Here is a 23,651-nt window from a genome sequence, read left to right on the forward strand (position 1 = left end):
ACCTAGGGTGTGCCCCCTTATAGGCCTACCCTCGTTACATGGCTAAGGACACTCCACCAGCCATCCTAGTTCAGGTCCAGTATCGATAGTTAGGACAGGTCAGACCCTCGCCACTTGTTAAAGTCCTGTAGCCACTATCACACATATATATATATATATATCAATCTGCTCAGCTCCTCCTGCACTAGATCATGCTGCAGTAGAAACTAGAACCACACTACACACAAGATGCATTTTTCTCAGCATTTTGGATGCGGTTTTATCTGCACCATCTGAATACACCCTAATGAATGTGAAACAACTTCAAAATTCCATGAAAGTAAGCTTTATTAAGAATTTGACAAATGACAGAATGTTTTCTGCATTGTAACTCCTCTCGCTGATTGGTTCTTCCATGGGTAGGAAGCTTCTATGTCAGGATCTACAGGTCTGTGCGATCACCTCCAGATGCTTTCTGGGACTGGATTTTATCTGGAAGGGTCTCAGTCCAGAACTTGTACTCTCTCTCCTTCAGCTTTGAAGACAATTTCAGCTTTAAGTTAATCCCCATATAGTATTCTTCTGCTGCCGTACTGCCGCCATGTTAGGAGGTCGGGACTATTGGGTTTCCTACAGAGAACAATGTGGCATTATAAGTAACGAGCAGATAATAAGGTGACAAGCAGCAAATGTGTGGTCAGTCCAAATCAGAGTTATGATCTTACCCAGTCCGAGCAAAGTTTGTCCAGTATTTTAGAACCTTCCTGGTCAGGACTTCCTCTTCAGGGGTTGCAGGTGCTGAGAAAAGAGGACATCACTATTACTAACTGACCTACAATTCTCACAGCAGCAGAAACTCCTTCTGAGCCTGATACTAGCCTGATACTAGCCTGATACAATCAGTTTTTTCACCGGAGATAAAACCGTAGCATGCTACGGTTTTCTCTTTTGCCTGATCAGTCAAAATGACTGAACTGAAGACATCCTGATGCATCCTGAACGGATTACTCTCCATTCAGAATGCACGGGGATATGCCTGATCAGTTCTTTTCCGGCATAGAGCCCCTAAGACTGAACTCTATGCCGGAAAAGAACAACGCAAGTGTGAAAGTACCCTAAGAAGGACTATGGTTTGTCAGCATCTGAATGTAAATGAGAATGGCTCTGTTCACTGATATCAAGCAGAGATCTTGAAAATGGCAAGGAACTGAAACAAAGTATATTACAAAGTAACTGAATTATTTTTATTATTATTATTATTATTATTATATACTGATTGTACTATTACCGGTGGATAATGTGTGGGTTTAAAAGTCCTTTCGGGTCACCGGGTCTGTTATGCATAAGACCCTCAAGCACTATGGATAAGAGTTATTTAATTATTTCATTCTACTTATTTGGGACTGAAAATCAATGTTTTTCAATTGTCCTCTCTTTAAAAAAAATTGTTAGCAGTTTTTCCTCTATAGCTTTCCAGTTTCACAGAATCTGCAGACTGTTGCTTCTCCTTCTCAGTAAATCCATCAGGGAGCTGCAATAATGGCTCAATGTGTAGCCCTCATCTCTGGCTTCCTGACAGCTCATAAACACTCACTGAAGATAAATATCATCAATTTGGATAACACTTTAACTTAAAGGGGGCTGTCTCTCACTTCAGCAAATGGCATTTATCATGTAGAGAAAGTTAATACAAGGCACTTCCTAATGTACTGTTATTGTCCATATTGCCTCCCTTGCTAGCGGGATTCGTTCTTTTCCATCACATTATACACTGCTTGTTTCCAGGGATTACGACCACCCTACAATCTAGCAGTGGTGGCTGTCCTTGCATACTGTTGAAAAAGGTCCTGGCCTCTCTGGTGGGCAGGAATGCAAGAGTAGTGCCTACGCCAAAGATTTTTCTTATAGTGTGCAAGTACGTCCATTGTTGCTGGATTGCACTGGTGGTCGTAACCCCTGCATACCAGCAGTGTATAATGTGATGGAAAAATGAATCCAGCCAGCAAAGAAGGCAACTATGGACAATCACAATACATTAGTTAGTGCCTTGTATTCACTTTCTCTATTGTTTAAAAACATTTTAAAATAGGAATCCAAAGTCGGCTTGGTACATGGCTGGTACCTTGGTACCAAAGCCCACTTCGGATTGCTATTTTAAAATGTTTTTTTTAATACACAGATAGGAAAACCAAAGTAGTTCACCAAAGTCTCGTGCCACCTCAGCCAAGAAGAAGTTTAGCCAATACAGTTTAATGCTGTACAGAAACAGCATTGAAAACCGAAGTTTCTGAAAGAATCAACTTTGAATCTATGATCCGAAGCTCGATTCTCTCAAGACTACTCTCAGGCCCCCTGCACATGAGTCTGTGAACACACATCAGATCCGCACTGGTTTACATGCTGATTTGAGGTGTTTTTTTCCCACCGATCTCAACCTTCCATTGAAAAGGGTGAAATTCGCAGCTAAAACCACAAACATAATTGACATGCTATTTATTTAGAAATCCGCTCAACAGGTCAATTTCCGCATGGAAAAAAAATCTGCGAAGTGAACATGAGATTTGTGTACTCTCATGCACTTTGCTGGTACTGTAATAGGCGGTGGTTTTTCCGCACAGGAAGAAATGCACATATTACGCAACGTATCCTGGTGGCCTTAAACTGATGGTGTCACATTTGCCTTTTGCAACTTAAAGAGACAATGTACCTAATGAATGTTAAAGTAAAGTTTGCCTAAAGCTACTTTCACACTGGCGTTTTCAATTCCGCTATTTATCCGTCATAGGATCTCAATATCGTAAGAAAACGCTTAGTTTTGCCCCCCATTCATTGTCAATTGGAACAAAACTGAATTAAACGGAATGCACCAAAATGCATTCCGTTCTGTTTGGTTGTGTCCCCATTGTGGACAGAATAACTGCTGCGAGCAGAGTTTTTCTGTCTGTGATGTGGTGCGGAGCAAGACGGATCCTGACACACCATGTAAGTCAATGGGGACAGATCCGTTTTTTCTGAAACAATAGAAAACTGATCTGTCCCCCAATTACTTTTAATGGTGTTCATGACGGATCTGTCATGGCTTTAGAAGACATAATACAACCGGATCCATTCATGACGGATGCAGGCGGTTGTATTATGGTAACGGAAGCATTTTTGCAGATCTATAACGGATCAGCAAAAAACGCTAGTGTGAAAGTAGCCTTAAGTTACAGATGTGTCCACCTGATTCCTTCATCCTAGAGCCAGGAGCCACACATACCACTCATGGCCAAGAAGATGTTTACTGTAAGGTCCGATCCCCCCTTCCTTTACAAACACATGATACAACTGGTAACAGTAAAAGACTTCTCACCAGCAAAAAATGCACCGTCCCTCAGCAAGGCTCCTCCGAACACAAAGAAGAGCTCATCTCCATGATCGCACTTCACAAATGATGGTCTTTCGCGAGCCAGGGAGGATGGTGGGTGCTGAAACTGATAAAAGTAGATGGGAGGCCCAAGATCTAAAGAGACATAAGAAGACCACACGTTATCTGTCCATTTCATGATAATTAATCAGCCTGTGATGTATACGGAGATCATTGCTGTCCATGTATTACATATAACGCCATACACTGCCACAGCTCTGGAGGTGCATACAATAACTGCATGAAATGTCACAGGAGCGGACTGAGAGGACCCCGAGACTGGGACTAGTGGTATTACTGTGCACATGGGCTGAACAAGGACCCGTCATCTCTCCTGACATCTCTGTCTAACAACTTGCTTTGCACATAAAATAACATTTCTGGAATATCTTTACATATAACTGCATGTTGTAACATGTCACCGGGTGCTAGACGTTTGAGGTGACACCGTCCAATCAGTGCTGCCAGCGCAGGGACACAGCCTCCAACTAGTGACAAGCTGCCGTCCATTCATTCATAAATCTCTACTCGGAATAAAGAGGAAATCACAACACAGACGGCGAAGGAAAGAAGTTCCAGAATTGTTCTTTTATGGGGAATACAATTTACTAAATCAGACTTGTCATGTTCCTCAGTTCATTCCTGAAATGTCCTTCAGACCTTCCTCAGGTAACAGATGCCCCCGGGCCATCCAGATAACGTAACATGATTCATCAGACCAGGCCGCCTTGTTCTTGTAGTGCACCTGGCACCATCTCTTCCCCAGGTACATAACGCACACACACCCGACCATTCACATGATGTAACACGATTCATCAGACCAGGCTGTCTTCTTCTATTGCTCTGTGACCCCATTCTGATGCTCATGTGACCATTGTAGGCACTTTTGGGGAGGACCGGGGTAAGCATGAGTGATATCACCACCCTGTGTCCACTGAGCAGTTACAATGTGTGTCCTGACACCTCTCTGTCATAGCCAGTAGGAATGTTGTCAGCCGTTTGCTCTACAGTAGCTCTTTTGTGGGATCTGACCAGACGAGCTAGCCTTCATTCCCCCTACATCAATGAGCCTTGAGCATCTGTTGCCCTGGTGCCAGTTCACTGGTTCTTCTTCTTTGGAGCACCTTTGGTTGGTACTAAACACTACAAACCAGGAACATCCTACAAGACCAGCTGTTCTGGAGATAACGTGACTCGGCCATCTAGACATCACAACTTGGCCCTTCTCAGAGTCACTCAGAACCTTACACTTCAAGAACTGACTGTCCACTTACTGCAAGGACATATTGTCATAAGATAACCATATTATTCACTTCAGCTATCAATAATTTTAAAGTTATGGCTGACGGGTAGCGGTTTCAACACATTTAATATTATGGTTATGGTCAGGAGTCACATGAGCGCACGATGCAATTGTACTTGCATCGGGTATTTGGGGCATAATGGGGGACCAAGGCCTACTACTTCTACATATCAGCTACTATGTGAGTGGACTGTACCTCGATAGTATTTTGCAATCTCAAGAGCCGGTATAACAAACTTTTGATCGCCACACAAGTCCAAGAAGCGATCACGAATCTCCAGTGAATCAGTGATGTTAGCAATATACTCATCAACAACAAAAGGGATGACGTCAAGACTCAGATCCTGGAAAATGGACATTAACCACAATGAAAACTAATCGGATAATAAGACGAAGAACTTAGAGTACATGAGCTCATCTCACCGGTATAGCCTCTTGGACCTTCTGGATCATTGTCTCCCTTGTCATTCCTTCTGTTATCCCTGTTATACCAAATAGCTAAATGAAAAGATAATAAGAATATTACCATCACTCCACCCAAATAATAAACCTTCTCCGGCTCATGAATTTTTCATTTTTCTTAGTCTGCGCAATATTTTTTATTAGAGCAGCGTTTTGTGCTCCAGAGCTGCTCATCCTGTAACTGATGCAGTAAGCAGCCAATATGATCCCAAATGAACGGCAGGTCAAACGATCACCTGGTCATCACCCTGCATACACTGTACTGCATGTGCTCAGTGGTAACCACACGGCCCTCTAGACTTACAGCTGAAGGTGGACATAACTGAATGGGGCCCCCACTGTACGTGTTCAGGACATGAAAAACTGTTGCAAAATTTATCCTTGGCTGCTGTTGTAATGCTAGTATCACATATGCGGTAGGTTCTATGCCGAGACGGCCTGCCGGAGCTCTCTGGTTCCAGATTTGGCAGACGGTACCGGAATGCCCACTTTAAATACAATGCCGAGAATTTTCCAGATCTCTTCTAGACCCCATTATAGTTGATGTTCTCTGCTGTATCTCTTACTACATACAGTTGCAAGAAAAAGTATGTGAACCCTTTGGAATTATATGGATATCTGCACAAATTGGTCATAAAATGTGATCTGATCTTCGTCTAAGTCACAACAATAGACAATCACAGTCTGCTTAAACTAATAACACACAAATAATTAAATGTCACCATGTTTTTATTGAACACACCATGTAAACATTCACAGTGCAGGTGGAAAAAGTATGTGAACCCTTGGATTTAATAACTGGTTGAACCTCCTTTGGCAGCAATAACTTCAACCAAACGTTTCCTGTAGTTGCAGATCAGACGTGCACAACGGTCAGGAGTAATTCTTGACCGTTCCTCTTTACAGAACTGTTTCAGTTCAGCAATATTCTTGGGATGTCTGGTGTGAATCGCTTTCTTGAGGTCATGCCACAGCATCTCAATCGGGTTGAGGTCAGGACTCTGACTGGGCCGCTCCAGAAGGCGTATTTTCTTCTGTTTAAGCCATTCTGTTGTTGATTTACTTCTATGCTTTGGGTCGTTGTCCTGTTGCAACACCCATCTTCTGTTGAGCTTCAGCTGGTGGACAGATGGCCTTAAGTTCTCCTGCAAAATGTCTTGATAAACTTGGGAATTCATTTTTCCTTTGATGATAGCAAAGCATCACCATACTTCACGGTTGGGATGGAGTTTTGATGTTGGTATGCTGTGCCTCTTTTTCTCCACACATAGTGTTGTGTGTTTCTTCCAAACAACTCAACTTTGGTTTCATCTGTCCACAGAATATTTTGCCAGTACTGCTGTGGAACATCCAGGTGCTCTTGTGCAAACTGTAAACGTGCAGAAATGTTTTTTTTGGACAGCAGTGGCTTCCTCTGTGGTATTCTCCCATGAAATCCATTCTTGTTTAGTGTTTTACGTATCGTAGATTCGCTAACAGGGATGTTAGCATATGCCAGAGACTTTTGTAAGTCTTTAGCTGACACTCTAGGATTCTTCTTCACCTCATTGAGCAGTCTGCACTGTGCTCTTGCAGTCATCTTTACAGGATGGCCACTCCTAGGGAGAGTAGCAGCAGTGCTGAACTTTCTCCATTTATAGATACTTTGCCTTACCGTGGACTGATGAACAGCAAGGCTTTTGGAAATACTTTTATAACCCTTTCCAGCTTTATGCTAGTCAACAATTCTTAATCGTAGGTCTTCTGAGAGCTCTTATGTGCGAGGCATCATTCACATCAGGCAATGCTTCTTGTGAAAAGCAAACCCAGAACTGGTGTGTGTTTTTTATAGGGCAGGGCAGCTGTAACCAACACCTCCAATCTCATCTCATTGATTGGACTCCAGTTGGCTGACATCTCACTCCAATTAGCTCTTGGAGATGTCATTAGTCTAGGGGTTCACATACTTTTTCCACCTGCACTGTGAATGTTTACATGGTGTGTTCAATAAAAACATGGTAACATAAAAAAAATTGTGTGTTATTAGATTAAGCAGACTGTGATTGTCTATTGTTGTGACTTAGATGAAGATCAGATCACATTTTATGACTAATTTTTGCAGAAATCCATATAATTCTAAAGGGTTCACATACTTTTTCTTGCAACTGTATGTAAAACTAGCCTAAGGGGAGCGCTGTCATTCTTTAGCTTTGCTCATACCTGTGGAAGTGCCCAGCCGAACTCCTGAGTATTAACTCCAATGACAAGCGGAACCTTGTTTCCTTCCTTGTTAGCCATCATCTCCTTTACTGGTTTAGGTAGAAAAACCCCGTCCACTGATCCAGGAAAAGCTGCCATGCCCTGCAGAGACAGACAGCACATGAGACACCGACCTGCAGTAGGTGCATCAGTGGGTATGTGCACTGAGACCTGGGACAAAGAAACAGTCTATGGGACTGTCAGTGACAGCCGAGCACTGCACGTGGCCATCTCGATCAGTCCCACAGTCTTTATATGACGTGGTAGGGCACCTGTGTGACCAACACTTCATCCAGACTTTTCTTCATGGTGATGCAGTAAGAAGGACTGGGAGGTTTAGGACTCCGAGTATAATGCTTGGTATGGGGCCCCCAACCTTCTGACATTTATCACTTATCCTGTGGGTGGATGTTATGTATCAATTATAGAAGATGCCTCTTTGAGAGTTTCCCATGGAGTAATATTGTGGGATGACAACACCTACCATTGTTTGGGTGATAGCGAGAAACTCCTTTTCTGATTTCTTCTTCAGACAGTCGGCTAAGGAGGCGAGATCACAGCCTGATATGTTCGCTACTAACTGCAGAGGAAAACAGATATAATATTCAGATATTGTATATATTTATTTCTGGACCGGTTGTGGTTCTCACTGCCCTCGACAGGAGGTGCAAAATTGAGAATCGTGAAGGTTGTGGAGGTCGTTCAGCCTCCAATTATTAGAAGCAATATTATCTCAGATTGAATAGAAAAAAAATATCATCAGATACCATTCCCAGAGAAAGAATGGTGGGTGGACTAGTATTTGTAGTATCCACAAAGTGGTTATTGTAGTATCTATCCAGTAGTAAAAGACACTGTATCTAGTACTCAGTAGTATTAGTTGTAATAGTAGTGGTAGTATCTATCTGCTGGTAGAAGTATCTATTAGTAGTAGTATGTAATAATAGTTCAGGAAGCCCAGGAGGAGCCTGTCCAGAGGATGGGAGTTGTAGTGGACCTGATGTTATGTCCCAGTGTATTCCCTCAGGCCGTTGCTCCCTGGTGATCAGTGTAGTTGAAATGTAGTATGAAGAATGAGGCCAGAAGTCAAATGTAAAAAAAAAATAAAAAAATTATTTACTAACTACAACGTAGAACATCCAATAGCAGTAAGTGCAATATTCTCGCACCAGTACTGAGTTTACCACTACTTCTGCACTAACCTAGTAGTAGTCTGCGTGATGGGTGTTTTAGCCGTAGTCCCTCACCTTACGGCAGTGTGTTAGATGCTGAATAGAGCTGTTTACTCTGCTGTCTATTTTCTCAAGGATTCACTTGAGTCTCTATTTCTTTGATCTCTCTGGATAGCCTGTAACAGGAGCAGGAGCACAAGCCTGTGCTTCCTCTCCACTATGATTCTCATCAGGAACCCCCCCCCCCCCCCTTCACCTCCGGAAAGGCAGCAGGACCAGTCCACTCCTACCAAGAGGGAAGGAACTGGGTGGTTATCCCTGTTTCTTGCCAACTATTGCCAATCATTCCTTACTGGTGGTAGTTACAGCCAATTACAAGAAAAATTCATAAGATAACATAAAATAAAATACCATACATTATATAATAAACTATATAGGTTAGAGGTACTACACCGTGGGTGAAAGGCAGGACATCCCTGGGAGGTGCTTATGGTCCCTACTGGTAGTCTGGCATAGAATACCCAAAGCTGCATTTCACATTGACTGCCTCCTTAAGGGCATAAGTGCCTACATGCCAGCAAATTGCTTAGGCTAACATACCAAACAACCAAGGGAACATTATTGCTAGTGGTGGAGGAGGCTCAGTCCATGATGGTACCAAGGTGGGTGCTAGCTACCCTATTCTAAATATAAACAGGTCACAGGCTGTGGAACTCTAGTGCATCAGAGTCCCAGGGTTCCACAGCTGGGTCTAGCAAGTGTCCCAGTAACAAAGTTCCCAAGCTGGCACTGCTGAAGTGCCTTTGAGTCCTGGTGTCGGTAAAGGTGTTTAAATGTTGTAAGAAACAATGGCTCCCCCACATGTAGCTCTTAAAGAATAGTCCCAGAAGCAAAGCTCTAGTATGTCAGAGTCTATTCCTTGTATGTTTAGCTTAAATGTTGCCCCCACCCCCCTTCTCAGGTAGGATGGAACACAAACTTGAGGAAGGATGGGGAATGGTACTGCAAGTGCAACTTGGTCATAAAAGAGAGAGTCCCATACAGCAGGGTAAATGAGGGTGGCAAAAGAGGACCCATTAAAAAAAGACAAAAACAGGTATCTCACACTCCTGAAGATCTTTGGGTTCCTGTATCTTCTTGCTTGACAGAAGACACTTAAATAATGGAGTGGAATTCCTCCTCCTCTTCTCCCTAATCGATGAGTGGATCCTTGCATTGCTCCTGATGCTCACTCCTGCAGGTGCAGCATAACTAAAGTGCCTGTGACCTCCAGTGGCCACTGTTGGTGATGCAGGCCCTGTGGTTGTTGAACAGGAGTGCTTCCTGGGTCCAGAGGCAATGGCTGGCATCTGTGCATGGAGTATCTCTGGTTCCAGTGGTAATGGCAGACATTAACCATGGGGTCTTCAGGCCTAGGATGGTCCAGCAAATGGATGAGCCCACTCATCCATCTTGGTCTTGTGCCTCAGGGGATCTTGCAGGCCTTCATCTTCCAAAGATGCAAGACTCCAGCCATGACCTATCACTGGGGAGAACTGAGGCCTCAAATCATGTTAGGCTTCTGTTTCTTCTCTGTTTCTGCTCCTCTGTCTCCAGTCTCCAGCACTTCGGCAAGACGGCAGCTTCTAATGTAACGCCAAGGGGGCATTAACACCTTTTGCGCCCCTCCACTATCTGTAATGGTTGATCCTATCTCATCTTGCGTATTTATTGCCATATCCTACACAATGTGTAACTGTATTTGCTATTTTGTATTGGTTTAAGTGCATTGTGGCTGGTTCACCAGCAGATGGCGGCACTTCAGATCTGAGTTGCCTAGAATGGAACCCTTCTTCCATTCTAGCCCCTTTTCTAGAGAGGGAGTACAGTGTTAGTGAGAAATTCGTTTCAGTTTAACCCACCCCATCTTGGGGAGAGGTTGTGTCTAGCTTAACCTCTGTAAGAAGAAGGCTGTGTTAGCCAGCAGAGCACTGCCTGCTCTGCTGGGCATAGAGGCCCAAGCTGAAAGCCTCAGAAGCCAGAAGGAAAGGTTCCCTGGATAAGGTACAGATCAAGATAGAGATAGAGTCACACAAAGAGAGAAGTTACAGACGAAAGCAGCCTAGAAAAAGTTCCTATTTAATCTAGCCAACATAGCAGAGCTGAAATAGTTCAGATGTACTAGCGCTGAGAGTGTTTTCCTGCCAGAACTTCATGTTAAAGCTTGCTGGTAACCAAGATAAAGTTAGAAGTTTTTTCCTTGATGAAAATGTTTGCAAGTAAAGCTGTTAACTACTTCAATACCAGTCTGGACTCAATTTATTCAACCAATTCCTCAACTGTTAACCATATTTGAACTGCTGCGGACGACTACGCTTAGGGTTCCGGATATCCAGGTAGGAGCACCATGACAAGTGCAAAGGCCGTACTTAAAGGGACACTATAGGCCATCCTCCTACCACTCTGGCATTCTTACACCTGGGTTCCACAGTCACCTGCTACATATGGGAACTTAGCCTCTCGTTGCTGAAATGCAACTGGCGTCACAACAAAAAGTCTTAAAACTTTACATAACACCTGTAGGAGAGACCCCTGGCGCAGAACCTGCCCGCTGCACTAGCGACAGGCAAACTCTCCGTCCCAGGCACAGGTTCTCAGCCTAAAAGGCCCTTTGCCTTGTCAAAAAAATAAACTACTCTCACACCCAGCAGAGCATCAGGTAGACATGTTCTACCTTGATAGAGATGTGGACTACATTCTTTCAATTCAGCTAAGAAAGCTCCCACATACTTTAGATCTCAGACAACACCTTATGTTCTCCAGAACACAAAGGTTCCATCATACCCAAGAGAACACGCCTCCTTGCTATATCATATATGCTTTTTCTGCTGTTAGAGAACTCTATTACAAGATGGCGCCTATAGTTAGATATTTACATAGTTCACATACCACAGTTAGTAAAACAATGCACAATGGGCAGATACCAAGTGTTATCTCTTGTCATATTTTCATATTTCAGCCAATGTAACAATGGCACATGCCTCAGGGCGAATGCCTCTCTGATGTCTATATAAACTGCTGTACTTCCTGTAATAAACAAGAATTAGCTTTAAACCCAGTGTGTGTGTCACAGTTATTTTCTTCCGTGCACGTAAAACCCTTTGGTTACTATTAATTTGGAGCAGTAGACCAAACGTGATTGGCCCTGATTAGGGGCATCTTTATCAATTGGCGCCCAACGTGGGGCTCAGAAGAAGTAACGTCGCTAGCCGAACTTTTGGGGTTCCCAAAGCACGGTGGACCATGCTTGAGGAGGACTGCAGCCTCAGAGACAAGGTGGGAACATTTTTGTTATCTCACCTGGCTCTTGCTGCTCCACTGTGCTGTGATAATCTGTTCTTCTATTGATGTTACGTAGTAGCAACTTCTGTTGATGTAAAATCCTGAGTTCCTAGAATCCAGAAAGTTTAAGTTTGCTCTACTGTGTGTGTTTGTCAGTGTGGTTTGTGTCAGGCACCTTCACAGTTAATGGTTAAGCAGAGCAAGAGATTTCCCCTGGCAGCAGGGGGGAGGCTACAGTTGATTTCTGCTGGACCTGGACTGGGGCATCTTTACAGATCTCCCCTTAGGAGGTAGCAGATTGAGTAGCCCAGGGGGACTACGGTAAATATCTGCTGGACCTGGACTGGGGCATCTTATGTGATTTCCCCTTAGGAGGCGTCAGACCTGCAGGACCTGGACTGGGGTATCTTAAGTGATCTCCCCTAAGGAGGCGGCAGGTGGATTATTCACGGCTGGCGGTGCAGACGTGGGAGCCAGAGTGCATATACTGCGTAGGGGTGAGCTTTGCTTGGGAGCGTGAAGGGGAAGGTGCCTGCTTCTGTCTTGGTTGTGTGTGTGAAGTGAGTAAATCCATGGGAATCTTAACCCTAGGAGTACTAGTACGGTGGCACCCTGATTTAGGGAGGGAGCTCCGAGGAAGCTAGTCTGGGAAAGATTCAAAAAGACACATTGTGTGTATGTCATAAAGGATCATGGATGGGGTGTGGCCTGCCTGCTGATGGCACCTCCGCTCCTAGGCATTTAAAGCGGCTCACAGAAGTAGCTCAAAAGGATTAGAGACACCCTACAGCGGCACCAGTGTCTCCTGTGATGGGTAAGCTGCGTAAGAGACTAGCACCGAAAAAACTCACAGAGTTTTTCACAAGACCAGCGACTGGCAGCCCAGGCCGCTCTGTCTCTTCGGCCCCGGCTCATCCACCTGCGGTCTCTCCCGCTTCATCTCCGGGGACCTTGTCGGGCACAGACCAGCTTATATCCTCGGGATCTCCATCCATCCTGCTGACTGAAGGCACCATGCGCTCCATGATGGCATCCCTGCGTTCCTCCCTCAAGGATGACATCATGGATCTCCTGAGGGAATGTAGGCCTAGGCGAACGCACCTCGCATGTGGAAGGAAAGCTGGCGGAGTTTGCCACATCTCACAACGCTCTTATTGATGCTCATGAGGCACTTGAAGAAGATCTGGCTGCTGTTAAGAGCAAGATGCAAGATATAGAAGACCGCCACAGGCGGAATAATGTGAGAAGACGCAGGGTTTCGGAATCAGTCGACTCTGAGGCCTTGGAGCCTCTCCTTAAAGGCCTTCTTAAAGAAGCGGTGGTCAATGTGACCGACAGGGATCTGCTTATAGACTATATTCACCGCCTCCCGAAACCCAAAGGTCTGGACCCTACCTTACCACGTGATGTTGTGGCACGGATCTACTCCCACAGCTTCATTTAAAGGCATCTCTGTTTATCCCGACCTGTCTGCAGCCACTTTAGCCAAGAGAAGGGAATTTGCCCAAGTTACTAAAGCTCTCCGTGATCAACACATCCGTTACAGCTGGGGTTTCCCCGTTAAACTCCTGATCACGCATGAAGGCAAACAACATGTCTGCATTTCCTCTCAAGAGGCAGCACAAAGGCTACACAGTTGGGGTCTGCTCCCCACTTCGCTTCAATCGAACAAGGAAGCCATCTCCAGACCTGATAGAATCACCCTGGACTAGGAGACCTGGGAGAAAGTCTGAGTTTAGTAATTTTCTCTATTGTCCTGTAAGATGCTTGGTTGTCGGGTCATGTAAGTGTATGTCATCTGATATACCTCCCCCCACTTAGTCTGCTCTGCTTTCTAGAGGTGATACCCCACGAGCAGACATCTTGTTGTACCCAACCATCTACCTTACACTATGTTGGTTCCTGATCGCCATGTTTTTGTGCATCGTGATCATTTTGCGGACTCTGCTAGATATGCTCTCTTCTCTCTCAATATGGGGTTAAAAATGTATTCTAATAATGTGAGAGGTTTGAACTCGCCGCTGTGGTCTGACTTGCTGAGGTCTAGATGCGATGTGGCCCTGATTCTGGAGTCCCACATGTTAGAAACTGACCAGCATAGGTGTGCACACCGCCGCTTTCCATACATTTTCCACTCTCCATCTGTTAAAAAGCAGAAAGCTGGGACCTTTATATGTGTTAGGTTCTCAGTAGCATTTACTCCTCAGCAATGTCTCACAGATTCTGCAGGAAGTTGTGTTATTTTATTGTGCTTAATTGAGGGGGCTAAATATACTATTGTCTCTATGTATGCACCCAATGTCCGACAAAAAAACCTTCACCCACAAACTATTTTGGAAAATTCAGAAGGTGGCGAAATTGGCTGTGGTAGTGGGTGGAGATTTTAATATCCCTGTCAATGCTGATTTAGATTGCCACACAAGTGCACACTCCCGACGTGAAGACTTACAGAACTTGCTTAAAGATACATCCTTAAATGACATATGGAGATATCAACATGGCAGTGAACGTGATTAAACGCATATTTCATCATCCCCTTCTTCACAATCCCGCATTGACTATTTCTTAGTATCTAGGGAGATCTTGCATACGGTGGTCAGGTCAGACATTGGGTGTGCTACTAGGTCTCACTTGAAATTGACAATGGTCTTCCTAACCAGTTGCCGTCACAATGGAGGCTGTAACAGATCTCCTTGCACCACGACCGGGTACTTCTGTTGATGGATGCTCCTAGTGCTTCCCGAGGACACCAAGCACTCCACTCGACACTGTAACCACCACAGGAACCAGGAACAGGAACAGCTCTTACAAGAGCTAGGGGTTATAGCCAGGGGAGTATATAGCGTATAGCATTCTCCAGTGTCAATCAGTTACCCAAACACCAGCCTCAACATGATGAAGGGTAAAAGAGGAATTCTTTATTGAACACACAAGCATTGACTTATATACACATTTTCCAACAAGGGTACCACCCCATGGATCTGGTTGGGAACTGAGGACATAACATAGCAGCCAATCCTTTACAGTTTTACAGTTTAAACACAAAAACTATACATTCAACAAACACAATAGCATTGCCTGTGACGCAATTAACAAACACAATAGTATTGCCTGTGACGCACTCAATAACAGAATAGGCATTGTCTTTGACGCAATCAACAAAATACAATTACCAAAACACAATAGGCTCTGCCTGTGATACAATTGCCAAACATAATGCGCTAATATAATCACTCACAGGCAGAAAACACACATTTTTCCCCAATATACAGAAAACACCTCAAAACTACACATATCTCCATAATTTATACATCCATGGATAGCTCTGATCTGGGTGAACAACATATTCAAAAATCACCCAGATCCGAGCAGGGGTTCCCGAATTCCATGGGAGTCACACTTGGCTGACCGCAAGCATGGCTTTCCTGCCCAAAACAGTTCCACAGATTTAGGCTGTGCGGCCGGTCTGTCTTCTCCTTCAAAGTTAGTATATGGGCCATATTCCTGAGGCAAGAGGCTGGCAAACAGGCCCCTCCAAAACTCAGTGGCGAGGTTAGTTTCGCCACACATCTTCCCCTCCCAGGGAAGACTAACCAGATACCTGACCTCACGCCAGTCGGTACCTGAGTTAGTCTGACAGCCCACCCACAACCAAATACTGGACCTGTTGAATTTGGTAGCCTGTTTCTGTCCAGTGAGTCCACCAAGGTTATGTTGGTAACTGGTACTCCCGGTCTCTGTGTTGCTCCCTTGCTTGGAGTGGAGGTTGCTTTGTGGGCAGGGATCAGCGGTACTCTGCCCTGGTGCCAGTGGAGGGGCAGAGGCCCACTGTGCTCTGCCCAGATACCAGCTCTATCGCTGGGGTAGCCTGTGGGGAGTCAGCCTCTGGACAAGAGGATAGGGGAGGGCAGAGGCCAACTGCACTCTGCCCAGATGCCAGTTCTTCCGCTGGGATGGGATCAGGGAGGCAGCTTCTGGACAAGAGGATAGGGGAGGGCAGAGGCCAACTGCACTCTGCCCAGATGCCAGCTCTTCCACTGGGATGGGGTCAGGGAGGCAGAAAAAAACTAAGAGGGGCAGTGAACTAAGTAAAACATGAAACTTTATTGATTATAGGGAGATAAAACCAGCCCCTACAGACAAACAACATGTACACCATACACAGAGGTACACTGATAGGATGGCGGGAACACAGAGGCGCCAATCCCGTCTAGGTGTACTGTGTGTGGTGGGCAAGACCACTGGTGGTAGGTCGGGTATGGCTATGTTGAGGAAGGTAAACTAGCCCTGTTGCCTCCCTACTTGGCCTGGTCCGACCCTACTAGGTAATCCACGGGACGGGGTCCAAAAAAGCCCCACAAGGGGTGGCCCCGACTGGAACTCTCGTCCTGTGTAAATGACCCTAATGAGGCCCTAGACACAGGGAGAGTGCAAGCAGTCCGAATGCTGGCAGCCTGATCCGTAGAAAAATAGACTATACACAATGTTAAACACAACATATAACCCCGCCACCAAAAACCTGATTGAGGAGTAGAGTGACGGTGGTGCTAATGCGTCCCGTGGTGCTAATGCGTCCCAACGCGTTTCCTCCCAGGAAAACCCAGGATTCATCAGGGGACACTGCAGGCAGGTTGACTGAGTCTGCAGATAACATAAAACATACAAAATGTACAATAAATAGCGTGACATAAAGATAGGCCCCCATAATTTCTATCCCAAAGGGGTATGGAAGGCTAGTCACTTACATATGCGTGGCAACGGTCGGCGTATGGCTCTGAAGGCCACCAGCAAGCTAAGATCCAGGGTGGTGGTCAGGGAGGCAGCCTCTGGACAAGAGGATAGGGGAGAGCAGAGGCCAACTGCACTCTGCCCAGATGCCAGCTCTTCCGCTGGGGTAGCCTGTGGGGAGTCAGCCTCTGGACAAGAGGATAGGGGAGGGCAGAGGCTAACTGCGCTCTGCCCAGATGCCAGCTCTTCTGCTGGTATGAGGTCAGGGAATCCTACCCCCAGGACCTTGTTGCGGATCAGCTGTGGAGAGGAGGGATTGCTTACCTTCTCCTCCTGGTATTCCTGTGGGGTTGGTGGGGGATCTGTAACGGATCCCCTGGTGATCTCCTGGCGCCCCGACTGGGTACCTCCGTTGATGGATGCTCCTAGTGCTTCCCAAGGACTCCAAGCACTCCACTCGACACCGTAACAACCACAGGAACCAGGAACAGCTCTTACAAGAGCTAGGGGTTATAGCCAGGGGAGTATATAGCGTATAGCATTCCCCAGTGTCGATCAGTAACCCAAACACCAGCCTCAACATGATGAAGGGTAAAGCAGGAACTCTTTGTTGAACACACAAGCATTGACTTATATACACATTTTATAGCAAGGGTACCACCCCCGTGGACCTGGTTGGGAACTGAGGACATAACATAGCAGCCAATCCTTTACAGTTTTACAGTTTAAACTTAAAAACTATACATTCAACAAACACAATGGCATTGCCCGTGTCACACTCAATAACAGAATATAATTGTCTTTGACGCAATCAATAAAATACAATTACCAAAACACAATTGCTCTGCCTGTGATACAATTACCAAACATAATGGGCTAACTTAATCACTCACAGTCAGAAAACACACATTTTCCCCCAAAACACAGAAAACATCTCAAAACCCCACAGGCCCCTCCAAAACCCAGTGGCGAGGTTAGTTTCGCCACAGAGGCTCAATTCATATCTGCTTAAGAGCGCGTAAAGAGTGGAGGAGTATTGTACCCGTCTACGTGAGTTCTTTAGCTTTAATGACACCTCGGAGGTCTCCATCTCCACCTTGTGGCTTGCACACAAGGCATACATGAGAGGAATCCTGCTGCAATCAGCTGCACGCCTTAAGAAAAACAGGGAACAAGAATTGTCAGATACCATCAGAAAACTTGAAGCAGGTAATACCATATACAAGTCTTACCCCACCCCATCTCACTTAGCAGAACTTCAGCGGTTGTGACTGCACTTAAAGTCTCTTCTTCTGTATAAACATGAAAGAGTGCTAAGTCGACTAAAGACATCCTTTTATCATATGAGTGATAGAGCAGGAGCGCTACTTGTGTGCAGACTCAAGCGTAGGGCAGCAGAAACCAGGATAGAGAAACTAAATTATAATGGTCTACTGATCACCCACCCACAAGAGAGAGCAAACACGTTCGCCTCCCATTATGCTAGCTTATACAGTATAATCTCTGTGATGATGTCACTACCCCCCAACCCACTCAAGAGGATATTAGAGCTTTTCTGGACTCACTTACTGTACTCTCCCCTCTTTAACTAGTGAACAATTATCATCGTTGAACGCCCCAATAACTGAAGGTGAGATCCTTTTAGCACTTAAAGCCACACCGTTAGGCAAAGCCCTAGGCCCAGGCGGCTTCATTTCCAACTATTATAAAACCTTCCATATGCAATTAACCCCTCACTTGGCCGCTCTGTATACCAGCTTTCTTACCTCAGGTACAATTCCCTCAGAAATGGTAATGTCCACTGTTATCACACTTCCAAAACCAGGTAAACCCCCTGTTGAACCCGCAAACTTTCGTCTTATGTCACTACTGAATGCAGATTTAAAACTGTATGCCAAAATTCTGGCCTCTTGCATTAATGCTTTTCTACCCCTGTTAGTAGACCTAGACCAGGTTGGTTTTGTCCATGGAAGACAGTGTAGGATGGTACTAGGCGCATGGTCAACCTTATTCAATTAGCGGACAGATCCAGGACTCCCACAGTGTTCACTTCTTTAGATGCTGAAAAAGCGTTTGACAGGGTGCACTGGGGGTTTCTGCATCAGGTCCGCAAAAAGTTTGGCTTTTGTGGTCCCATATTTTCAGCTATTATGGGTTTATACAACAAACCCTCTGCTAGAGTGTTGGCCTCAGGCTATCTCTCAGACTCCTTCCAAATCACAAATGGCACTCGGCAGAGCTGACCAATGTCACCTCTGATTTTTGCACTGGTTATGGAGCCCTTAGCGGTAATGATTGAGAATTGTCCACAGCAGGGGATCTCTCTTATGTTGTTGGCCTCTATGCTGATGATGTAATCCTTGTCCTGACTGACCCAGAGAAGTCTTTAGATGCCGTGATGCGCATTCTCAATTCATATTCACACTGCTCATATTATAAGCTAAATGTTAGGAAGACCAAGGTATTAGCATTCTATGTGTTAGACGATGCCAGAGGCCAAATACAACAGAAACACCCATTCCAATGGGCTGAATCTTCTATCACTTATCTAGGGGTAGAATTAGCTCATTCTGTAGAGGAGACCATATCTATAAATCTGAATAATCTAAAGGCTGAATTAAAACGGGATTATGCTAAAATGTCTCAAGTACATTTATCTTGGATAGCCCACATTAATGCAGCTAAAATGTTATCCCTCCCTAAAATACTGTATTATTTTAGATGTCTCCCACTCCAATTACCTAAAGGGTTGATTGCACGACTTCAGACTGATCTGATGAGGTTTATATGGGGGCGATAAATGCCCCGGAGTAGCAAAAACAGCTCTGCACCACCCAATAAGACGTGGAGGACTGGGAGTTCCTAAATCTTATAAATATTACTTAGCCAACCTAGCAGAACGGGAGCTGGAATGGTGGTCACCGACTACTCCACAGAGATGGCTTCAAATTGAGGAGACTTATGTCAGAGGCCAGTCTCTGAAAGCTGTGTTGGCAGCATATAGCATAAAGCGCTTCCGGCACAATATGTCGTTACGCACCGTGCAGGCTACAATGTTTATTTGGGCTTATCTTATAGCTTCCAAAAAATCTCATATTCCCCGTATCAATTTTTCTATAACTGCACTGGAATATCATATTCCTACCATATCTCTCACAGCATGGGTAACCCATGGCATTCGTTTCATCGGATGCCTATATAACAATTCTACACCGTTAAACTGAAACAGTTCTGTAAAGCGGAATGGTCAAGAATTACTCCTGACCGTTGTGCACGTCTGATCTGCAACTACAGGAAACGTTTGGTTGAAGTTATTGCTGCCAAAGGAGGTTCAAATCCAAGGGTTCACATACTTTCTCCACCTGCACTGTGAATGTTTACATGGTGTGTTCAATGAAAACATGGTAACATTTAATTCTTTGTGTGTTATTAGGTTAAGCAGACTGTGATTGTCTATTGTTGGGACTTAGATGAAGATCAGATCACATTTTATGACCAATTTGTGCAGAAATCCATATCATTCCAAAGGGTTCACATACTTATTATTGCAACTGTATGTATGTTATTTGTATGTTATTCAGTAATAAGTTCAAACACTTGTGTTTGCAAAAGTATGAGAAAGTGTTCTATATGTCTGTTCGACATTGAATGTTATGTCTGTGTGGACCAGGAATCTGACCTTGTGTGTTGCCATCTAGAAAACGGACTAGTAGAGGAAGGTCACGCAGCCAAGTTTACTGTGAGCAAAATCAGCTCTACTGATGTGATGATGATGAGTTAAGTCGAGAATGAAAGAGATCATCACACAGGGAGGGGTGTGTGTTCTGGCTTTAGGCCAAAAAGGAGCGAAATTATTGAAAAAGTTTCTCACAGGGGTGAACACAGGACATTCGGCCTTGAATTTAGAACATTCTATTCTTGATATTATAAAAAACCGTCAACATGAAAATAATTAAGTATAAGAAATTAGGCTGGACAGAAATGTATGACGCCACTAACACTACCCTCCAAGATGGCACTGTCAGACCCTACCACACCCCCCAGCAGCCATCTTAACTGAGGTAACTTCCTCACCAGCGGACATCTTAACTAATCCAATTTCCGGCCTGGCTGCCATTTTAACTCCTGTAACTTCAGGCACGGTGGCCATTTTAACTGAGGGAATTTTACTTCCTGCCCAGCGGCCATCTTAGTTATTTAGTTACAAGTAGCACCACTCGAGTCAGTACATGAAGGATACACATATACCTATAATTAGTCATGACCAGTAGTATTGTTCAATTGTTTATTCAGATGGAATGTTTTAACTTCTATGTTTTTGTTTTTTAAGTAAAGTAAAGTGATGTCCCCCCCCTCCTGCACATTTGCTAGAACCGCAAAAGGAAGGGATTGTGATGGAGATGGTCTCCACTGTGGTAAACTGTAGCTTTAAGCCCGGACAGGGTCCTGTTTTTTTCTGTCTTTCATATGATGTTACTGAAAAATGCTAACCTTGAGATGAGATACTGCAGAATTATTAAAGAATGTAAACAGGCAGAGAAAAACATCAGCAAGCTAATGAAAGGTGTAAACATGCTCCTTCCCCCATCTCCGATGGTAAACTGAGAGTAGTAGTGAGAAAAAGCATGTAGGGAGATACAGAGTGGCTGAAAGATAACAAGCTCACAGAACAGACAGTTTATAGAGGAGGAGGTGTAGAGAGACAGAGAAAGTCGGGTTGTGAATGTTATCAGGATAATGTTAAACCACCTCCCCAACAGAAAAAGCAAACAGTAGGTCTGCCACCCTATAATGGTCCTGGGAGATGGACCTGCAGAGTCAACGGGACCCAGAACCCAGATGAGAGAGAGAGTTGTGCTGTGTGTGGCACTCTTCGTCCACACCACACGAGAGGATCGTATTCTGTGTTGCCTGGATCACTGTCCGTCCCCCACAGACACCTATGTTTCTGTCATTAGGACAACACAAGTAAGGGGGAAAGTTAGACCAAGATAAGGAAACAGGCAATCCAGTACCTCCAGTATCGGCTGTGCTTTTAAACATTTAGCAGATTTAAGTCCGGTCCCAATGATATCCCTCACTCTGGGTGATGAAGCAGTAGTCCCGTTTTTGATTGATACTGGAGCAGCAAAGACAATTGTCCAGCAAATATGGCCTCCCCTGATTTAATCTCCAAGAACACCAGTCCTTGGGTAAAAGTGGATGGGAAAGTAGTACACTCCCCTTTCAACAGAACCCATCCGTGTTAGATTTGGCCTTACCCAAGAAGTGCTTGCCTGGTTGCTGGTCAGTGGTAACGTCCCCTGTTGCCTCCTGGGTACAGATTTGCTTGCTTGATAAAACTCCCTGGTCCATCTTTTTGTCAGTACTCCTGGAAGATGAGAAGGAAGCCCTGCCTGGGGGAATGTCGGGCCATCTGTGGGCTATTGGACCCACGGATATTGGCAAGCTCCCAGTTCCTCCTGTGGAAGTGGTGATGAAACCTGGCGCCCAACTTCCCAGGTCAGATGCCATATCTCAAACAGTCCGAGACTTTTTGAAAAACGGGTTATCAAGGAGATTGTATCCCCTTCTAACACTCTTTTGTACCCTGTGAAAAAGAAAAGGGCAAACTAACCCGATACCAGATGGTACGTGACCTACGTGCTGTCAATGAAGCCACAGTTTGTAACAGCCCCATTGTGCCCAATACACACCTTGTTGGCTCAGGTTCCCACTACCCCTACCCACTCCACTGTGACTGATTTGACAAATGTTTTCTTTTCAGAATCACTACATTCAGACAGTTGGTATTTGTTTGTCTTCACACATGAGGGTAAACAGGATACCTGGGTGGTGCTGCCGCAGGGAGCCCAGGACTCGCCCAGTATGTATACTGCGGCCATGTCACTCCTGTAATTTTTTACAACATGGCTGTAAGTGAGAGAAAAAAAAAGGTCCGTTTTGTTGCATTACTGATGCCTTCCTGGGGTGAAACATCTCATCCCTGAATGTAAGAAGACCAACTGTGGAAGACATCCCTTTTCCCAGAGAAGCACTGAGGATATCATTATTGGTCCTTGCTCCTTATTGCAAACCTTAGATACGCAAGTTTGATGCAGCCTCTTTATGATTGTTTGTCTTTTAGTCCTTTCCACCTTACAGATGAGGTGGTAGATGCCTTTTAGGCCTAAGGATGACAAGTTTGTGCTCCCCTGCACTGAGCCAATGGGAAAAAAGATTGTTGGTGCACTGGCGTAGTACACCAACTGATACCTTTTGGCGCAATAACACGACCTCAGTAGATAAATAAGAGGGTCTTTTATTGATAAGTGACAACGCGTTTCGGAGTTGGTACACTCCTTTTTCAAGTCTGTGGAATCCGTGCTGTGGCTAGAGCGAGGCCGCGCTCAAGCCAGAGCACGGATTCCACAGACTTGAAAAAGGAGTGTACCAACTCCGAAACGCGTTGTCACTTATCAATAAAAGACCCTCTTATTTATCTACTGAGGTTGTGTTATTGCGCCAAAAGGTATCAGTTGGTGTACTACGCCAGTGCACCAACAATCTTTTTTCCCATTTGCAATACAAATCATTCCTCTGGAGACCTGGCCACTCCACCTACGAGGACTGAGAAGATACCGGCTGCACCGACCCCCTGTCCTCACGAGTGTTGTGCCCACGTATGCACAACAACATAAGGTGAGCACATTTCTCGACGCCTTGATTTTAAATATCCATTATTGAACCTATTACTCTATGAGCGCCTCCCTATCTTTTTTTTCGCCACAATCGCTGCACTGAGCCTATCAGATTATCACATTTAGATTGCATTGTACAGAAGTGAATGGCCATGCCTCAGCTGTCCTCACCCAATTGCATGGCCAGCAGCTACAACGCCCTGTGGCATATTATTCGGCCAGACCTGACGCCGTGGCCAGAGGTGCCCCTTTCTGCATCAGAGCTGTAGCAGTTGTACAAGCCATGCTTGATAAAGGCTCTGAGATAGCCCCGAACCACAAAGTGACAGTGATACTACATCTATCCTCATGAAAGTACAACC

At 44.9% G+C, this 23,651-nt stretch overlaps 1 protein-coding gene across 1 annotated transcript in view; it reads right to left on the minus strand.

Annotated features, from left to right (window-relative positions):
* Nucleotides 1-309: 309 nt before the first annotated feature.
* Nucleotides 310-23,651, minus strand: part of LOC122920151 (fatty acyl-CoA hydrolase precursor, medium chain-like) — an 89,847-nt gene continuing 66,505 nt past the window's right edge. Inside the window, exons 7-13 of the mRNA XM_044269375.1 lie at nt 7,873-7,968; nt 7,350-7,490; nt 5,112-5,186; nt 4,885-5,032; nt 3,332-3,481; nt 705-777; nt 310-609 (exon numbers count right to left, since the gene is read on the minus strand). Coding sequence (XP_044125310.1) covers nt 540-609; nt 705-777; nt 3,332-3,481; nt 4,885-5,032; nt 5,112-5,186; nt 7,350-7,490; nt 7,873-7,968 — 753 coding nt within the window. The 3' untranslated portion in view covers nt 310-539. The remainder of the gene's footprint in view (nt 610-704; nt 778-3,331; nt 3,482-4,884; nt 5,033-5,111; nt 5,187-7,349; nt 7,491-7,872; nt 7,969-23,651) is intronic.

This window comes from Bufo gargarizans, chromosome 10 (assembly GCF_014858855.1).
Source record: "Bufo gargarizans isolate SCDJY-AF-19 chromosome 10, ASM1485885v1, whole genome shotgun sequence".
Classification (NCBI taxonomy): domain Eukaryota; kingdom Metazoa; phylum Chordata; class Amphibia; order Anura; family Bufonidae; genus Bufo; species Bufo gargarizans.